General features: G+C 38.5%; 2 protein-coding genes across 3 annotated transcripts in view; both read left to right on the forward strand.

The window, feature by feature from the left end:
• Positions 1 to 3159, forward strand: part of nags (N-acetylglutamate synthase) — a 10860-nt gene extending 7701 nt beyond the window's left edge. The window contains exons 6-8 of the mRNA XM_014019405.1: positions 1050 to 1181; positions 1550 to 1732; positions 1967 to 3159. Coding sequence (XP_013874859.1) covers positions 1050 to 1181; positions 1550 to 1732; positions 1967 to 2147 — 496 coding nt within the window. The 3' untranslated portion in view covers positions 2148 to 3159. The remainder of the gene's footprint in view (positions 1 to 1049; positions 1182 to 1549; positions 1733 to 1966) is intronic.
• Positions 3160 to 6391: 3232 nt separating this feature from the next.
• tanc2a (tetratricopeptide repeat, ankyrin repeat and coiled-coil containing 2a) overlaps positions 6392 to 6896 on the forward strand; it is a gene marked incomplete in the record, with an annotated part of 85481 nt that continues 84976 nt past the window's right edge. For both annotated transcript variants that reach the window (XM_014019407.1, XM_014019408.1), the window contains 1 exon segment: positions 6392 to 6633.

Genomic DNA, 6896 nt, shown 5'->3' on the forward strand with positions numbered 1-6896 from the left:
CCTTCAGGGTGGATATAGCTCGCTAGCAGCTTCGCACCAATGACCTAGTTGAGGTCATCATTTACCCAGAATGCTTTGCATGTACAGTAAATAAAATGGCCCCGTCCGTGTAATATATTTTTAAACTTTTAGTTTAAAAATTATAAAAACTGAACAGTCTACAGTATTTTTACAGTCTTTATTTTACAGTTAAAGTATATGTTCATCATATAAAGTCTAATGTTACAACTAATTGGGTATCCCTTTAAAGAATGTCTTCAGATCTTCACAGTGAGCATGCTTTTCCTCGTCTTGTTTCACCAGAATCTCATTTTTGTATATGTGGAATTTTTTTTTACTACATTTTAAAAGAAAATACTCCTAACAAAAGTCAGAGCACACTGACATATTTTGATGTACTGTAAATGTTGCATCGGACTTTCAAAAGGTGCAGAAGTAAAGACAATAGTGACCGAAATGGAAAAATAGCAGCCGAAATAAAAAAGGTAGCATTTTCAGCAAAAATGTCATCAGAATTGAATGAGTTAAACTTGTTAAGGTAAGCCGAACAAAATTAAAATGAGCAAAAGGGAAACTGCAATGAGCATAAAAAGTCTAAAACAGAAGCTACAGTAGCGCTTCAGTAGGCAAAACATAAGTTTTCCAAAATAACTAAACTGTAGCTAATACTAGCTAAACTGTAACATTTTAAAGAGAACAAATGATCTTATTGTAATTCTATGGAAACTTCTGTTTGACAAAAAATTTTTTCAAAAGAATAAAAGTTACAAAAACCAAAAGTCATAAGACATTATGCCTGATGGAACTAAATGCTTTAATTTATGAACAGTTAAAACGGTACAAAGTTTGCTTTAATTTGTTGCAAAAATCATGTAAAAGAAACTATAAACTGGAAAAACAAAAAGTTCAAACCTGAGCATACACAATAATCTGCACCAGTGTTTATGCATTAGCACCTGTAGTTAAAATAATAAAGTTTGCAGCTTTGCCGTGCACACACACATTGTTTTAGAGACTCTTCGTGTGTGTGTGTGTGTGTGTGTGTACAGGTACAGCTCTCTGGATGAGATCAACGTGGAGCGTCTGCTGGCTCTCATCAACAAGTCGTTTGAAAAAACTCTGAGGCAAGACTACATCAGCTCTCTGAAGGGACGACTGCACTCCATCTACCTCTCTGAAGGGTGTGTGCAGCTGTTCAGTAAATAAAACACGTTTCCATGTAAAGTCTGAATTGGGTTCAACGTCCAAGGAAATCTTTTGGGATGTGAAATGCAGGATGTGGTTGAGTGGTTAGTGGAGTTACCCTGGAACCGGAAGGTTGTCCCCCCCCCCCCCCCCCCATCCAGCTGTTTCAGTCGTAGTGTCTTGGTGGCATCAGTGTGCTCCAGGGCAGCTGTGGCTACAGTGTAGCTTACCACCATCAATGTGTGAATGTGTGTGTGCATGGGTGAATGTCTGAAGTGTAAAGCGCCTTGGGGTCCAAGTGGACTTGATAAGACGCTATATAAGTTCAAGCCATTTACCATGTTGTGTGTTTGTGCTCCTGCAGCTACAGTGCAGCAGCCATCATCACCATGGAGCCAGTGAACGGTGGCACACCTTATCTGGACAAGTTTGTGGTGAGCAGCAGTAAACAGGGCCAGGGGACCAACTACATCCTGTGGGAGTGTATTCAACAAGACCTGGGCAAACTGTTCTGGAGGTCTAAAGCAACCAACCGAATTAATCCATGGTAAGACACAAAGCTGTTTTTTGTTTAGTTTTTTTTATTTAGGAATTTTATCTTGGTTCACCTATACCTTGTCAAATCAAGCTTTATTTATAAAGCAGCTATTGTTGTCACTGTTGGCCCCAGGAATGCAAGAAACTTCAGTAAAACCAAAGTTTATTCTAACATGTTTTTCACATTTAAACCAGATTCAGTTGATTCAGTTAAATGTTTTTGCTCATGTCTGTGTCTGTGCAGGTACTTTAAGCACTGTGATGGCAGCTTTGCGAATGGAGTGTGGACCGTGTTCTGGTACGGCCTGACAGACATCAGGGACTCCTACGCTCTGGTGGAGCATGCCAAGAAGCTCCACGACTCATTCCTCAGCTCCCCCCTCACCTCCTCCCTGCAGTCTCTTCCACCTGCTGCTCAGTCCTGAACCTCTCTTACCTCCTCGTTGCTTTTAGTTCTGCAGCTCCAGAACTTTGCTCTGACTGGACCTTTTCTTCATCTCTGCTCCAGGAGCCTACAGTGCTTTGTTCCACTTTAGACATACAGTTACTGAGCAGCTAATTTTATTGTGAGACAGATCACAGGGCTTCGGTTTCGCTAAAGAAAATCCAACACGGTAACTTTTTTCAGACCAAAAGAACTCTCCACAGACAAACTGTCTCCACTCCATCTTAATGTGGTTTATTAAATGAAAACACACCCAGAAACTTCATTCTTCAAGGCATCCTGCTCAGTTCATGGACTCGGTAACATTTCTGTGATGCTTTAGCTTGTCAGTTTTAATGTCATCAACATTTCCTTTGTGGCAGCTGGAAAAATCTAACGATCAGTTCCTTTTTTTAAACATCAACGCTCAGATTTTCAGCATTCTTTCAAGACCAGTGGTGTCCTGGTCCTGGTCCTGGAGGACCACTATCCGATGGGTTTCAGCTGTTTTCCTGCTTTTCAGCAGGTCTGCAGGTTCTGTAGAAGCCTATTAATCCCCTGTTCATTGAGATCAGGTGTGTCGAAGCAGAGAAACATCTGCATTTTTGCTGTTTCTGTGCTTTGAGCACCACTGGTCCGGATGTTTGATCAACTCACTGAGATTACTGCATTCAGAATATGTTGTCAGAAATAATCAGGATTATAAAATAACTGGCACACAGCTTGAATTTTGTTGTTTTCATTGGAGATATTTCATTTGAGTGCTTATTAGCATTGTTTCCACAACACAGCAAACACCTTCCTGACTTTAATTAAAATATAATATTTGTTTACATCTTGTTTCCTGCAGAGACAGGTCCTGAGTCCTCAGCAACGCTCAGCTGTAAGGAAGACAGATAGAAGCAGATTTCTGCAAGATGTTGTACAACTTTATTAGAAGGATGTGATTTAAAATCATTTTATCAGTGGAATGAGCTTTTTTAAAATAATAAACTTGATGGCATTAACAAGAACTATTTCAGTATTTGGTATTTATTCATCTTTTACTCATGTTGTCATTTTGTTTATATGTCCACATCATGGAGGTTTAAATAATGTTTGGACACCAACCATAGCAGGATAAGATTATTTTATTTCTAAATAACAGTTGCTATTTTTTTCCTCCACATTTTGCTTTTTTTCAGTGACATAACTTTTAATTCCTCGAGTCATTCAGTAATTCAGGTGTTTTGTTTGAATATTAAAATTAAAAAATGTGTTATTAAAAGAAAATCATCCTGAGGCACGTTATTGGTGTGGATGGAAATTTTAATCTGTGTCTCATCTGACAACAAATCCATGTCTGCTGGGCAGAAACCGTACTGTGCTGGCTGAAGGACGTTACAACCTAACTCAACAGGAACCTTACACAGACAGCAGCAAAGAGCTACAGATTTATTCACAAGTAGAGACAAAAAATTAAATCACTCACAGTCAGCACAAAAAGTGAATTAAAACAACACAAACCCCAAATCTATTCAGTTCAATTCAGTTTATTTATATAGCGCCAAGTCACAACATGCGTTGTCTTAGGGCACTGTACTTAAAAAAGAACAATCTAAAGAAGAAGCCAGCAGGCTGCGTTGAATCACTTCATCACAGTCTCGAGTGTCAGCCTCACAGAAATTGGAAGTTGGTTCCACAAGAGAGGAGCTTGATAACTGAAAGCTCTGCCTCCCATTCTACTTTTAGAAACTCGAGGAACCACAGGTAGACCTGCTGTCTGAGAGCGAAGTGCTCTGTTAGGAAAGTATGGAACAAGAAGATGTTTAATATATGATGGAGCTTGGTTGTTAAGAGCTTTGTATGTTAGAAGTAATATTTTAAATTCTATTCTRAATTTGACAGGGAGCCAGTGGAGAGAAGCTAAAACTGGCAAAATATGATCTCTCCTTCCAACTCTCATTAAAACTCTTACAGTAGCATTTTGGATTAACTGAAGACTTCTTAAAGAGTTTTTTGGATGTCCAGATAATAAAGAATTACAGTAATCCAGTCTAGACGTGATAATCCATGAATCAGTTTTTCTGTCATTTTTGGACAAAATGTTTCTAAATTTAGTGATATTACGCAGGTGGAAGAAGGCGGTCCTGGTAACATTTTTAATGTGGGGGTTAAAAGACATGTCCTGATCAAAAATAACACCAAGTTTCTTTACATTAGAACTGGAGGCCAGATTAATGCCATCCAGAGAAGGTGAAAGGCTGCAAAGTTGATCCCTAAGATGTTCAGGTCCAAAAAACATAACCTCTGTCTTATCTGAGTTTAGAAGCAGAAAATTAAGAGTCATCCATGTTTTTATGTCGTTAAGACATGCTTGTAGTTTAAGTAACTGGTTGGATTCATCAGGTTTCATTGATAAATATAACTATCATCAGTATAACAATGGAAATTTATCCCATGATGTTTAATAACTTTACCTAATGGAAGCATATACAAAGTAAAGAGGATTGTTCCAAGCACTGAACCCTGAGGAACTCCATGACTAACTCTAGTGAAGAAGATTAATAATTAATTAACAAACTGAAATGTAGAGCTGTTCCTTTAATCCCAATATCAAGTTCAAGTCTATGTAATAAAATATTGTGATCAATTGTATCAAATGCAGAACTGAGATCTAACAGGACAAGAATGGACACAAGTCCACTCTCTGATGCCATGAGAATACCATTAGTAACTTTCACCAGTGTTGTTTCTGTGCTATGATGAGGTCTAAACCCTGACTGAAACTCCTCATATGGATTATTTCTATCCAGATGTTCATTTAGTTTATTTGCAACTATTTTCTCAAGAATTTTTGAGATGAATGAGAGATTAGATATAGGTCTATAGTTGGCCAGAACTCCTGAATCAATATCAGGTTCCTTAAGTAAAGGTTTAACTACAGCAACCTTAAAGCTCTGTGGCACATAATCATTCATTAAAGATAAATTAAGTACATTTAAAATATAGATATTAATTAAGGGAATGCTTCTTTGAACAGTCTGGTTGGGATGGGATCTAGCAGATATGTTGATGGTTTGGATGAAGCTATTATTTTAGATAATTCAGAGAGCTCAACAGGACAAGTGACACTAAAGCTGCCTGATCTGACAGAGAATCAGAGACAGTAGCAGGAAGTTTGTCATGAATTTTATTCCTTATTAAAATTATTTTATCTATAAAGAATCTAATGGTCATCAGAGTTATAGGGATGCACGGCTCAACAGAGATAGGACTTTTCATTAGTATAGCTACAGTACTGAACAGAAACCTGGGATTGTTTTATTCTCTTCTATTAAAGATAAATAATATACAGTTCTAGCTTTACGAAGGGCTTTCTTATACATTAGCAGGCTCAGGCTGTCTCTCCAAGTTAAATAAGATTCTTCTATGTTAGGGAAGCTCCATTTTCTCTCTCTAGATGCCTGTTTTAAAGAAAACTTTGAATTAAACCAAGGAGTCGGCTTCCTCCGATCGATAACTTTCTTTTTAGCAGAGTTGTAAAGTAACTAAGTACAAAGACTTMTTTACTGTATTTAAGTAGAATTTTTGGGTACTTGCACTTTACTTGAGTAATTATTTTTCAGCCGACTTTTCTTACATTTTCACACGTTTATCTGTACTTTCTACTTCTTACATTTTTAAAAAAAGACAAGAAGTAGAAAGTTGTTATTTTTATTTCATTTGTGCTTGTTTTCATTTCAGCTTGTTATTGTAAAAAATAAATACTATCCATATAAATTGGGCCTCCTAGAGTGAATTTAATTGTGGTTGAATGAGAAGTATAAATATATAAAACTCTTACTGTATTAGTTTGTACACAAACAAATCATGTCACACTGCAGCAGGACATAATCATTCAAATAAAAGGACTGTACTTAAGATGTATTTGTATTTCRTGAATTATATTATTGCATTTGGCCGCAGCCCTCAATTTACACTTGGCACCCCATATTTTTTTCCAATGTTGCCAACATGAAAGGTAAGGTAACATTTAGCACTTTTCAGCAGCAAAGTGCTTGTAGCTACAGTAATGGAAAATCCAGACTCTTCTGCTTAGCGCTGCAGCTTCTACTGTAGATCATCTCACGGTCACGTGGTCCAAACTCACTCAGCTGTGCTATGGATCCCCATTGTAGGGAAAAACACACACATACACAATCAGCGTATTGGCCACGCCCCTCATGAATATTTCAACGCCTCCCGTTCACCACGCTCAGGAGACCTTCAGGATCAGCTCGCGCTCTTGGGCGGACAGAAATCATCTGTCGGTTTATTRATAAACGAGATATTCGTTTCCTGTACCGAATGGTGCTTCTGGAGGCAGGAACCCGCCACAACGACTCGGCTGCTCTCAACCGGGGCTTTGATAAGGAAGCACCGAGAGCTGGATATTAACCCGACCGTCAGCCACCGATTATCTGCGGGTGAAGACGGAGCTGGACCCGCCGCCAACAACACGAGAGGTTCCGTTTCTCTGTTATACCACGATAGAAATGCCCTGTGTTTATGTGAGCGCGTGTGTTCCAGCATTTACACACACAAAACAGTCAGCATCCATCCATCCATCCATCCATCCATCCATCCATCCATCCATCCATCCATCCATCCATCCATCCATCCATCATCTTTACCTGTTTCTTCTTCTCATGCTATAATGTCCAGTAGTAAGCTTTGTGTGTGTGTGTGTGTGTGTGTGTGTGTGTGTGTGTGTGTGTGTGTGTGTGTG

This window comes from Austrofundulus limnaeus, unplaced genomic scaffold, assembly GCF_001266775.1.
Source record: "Austrofundulus limnaeus strain Quisiro unplaced genomic scaffold, Austrofundulus_limnaeus-1.0 Scaffold220, whole genome shotgun sequence".
NCBI lineage: Eukaryota > Metazoa > Chordata > Actinopteri > Cyprinodontiformes > Rivulidae > Austrofundulus > Austrofundulus limnaeus.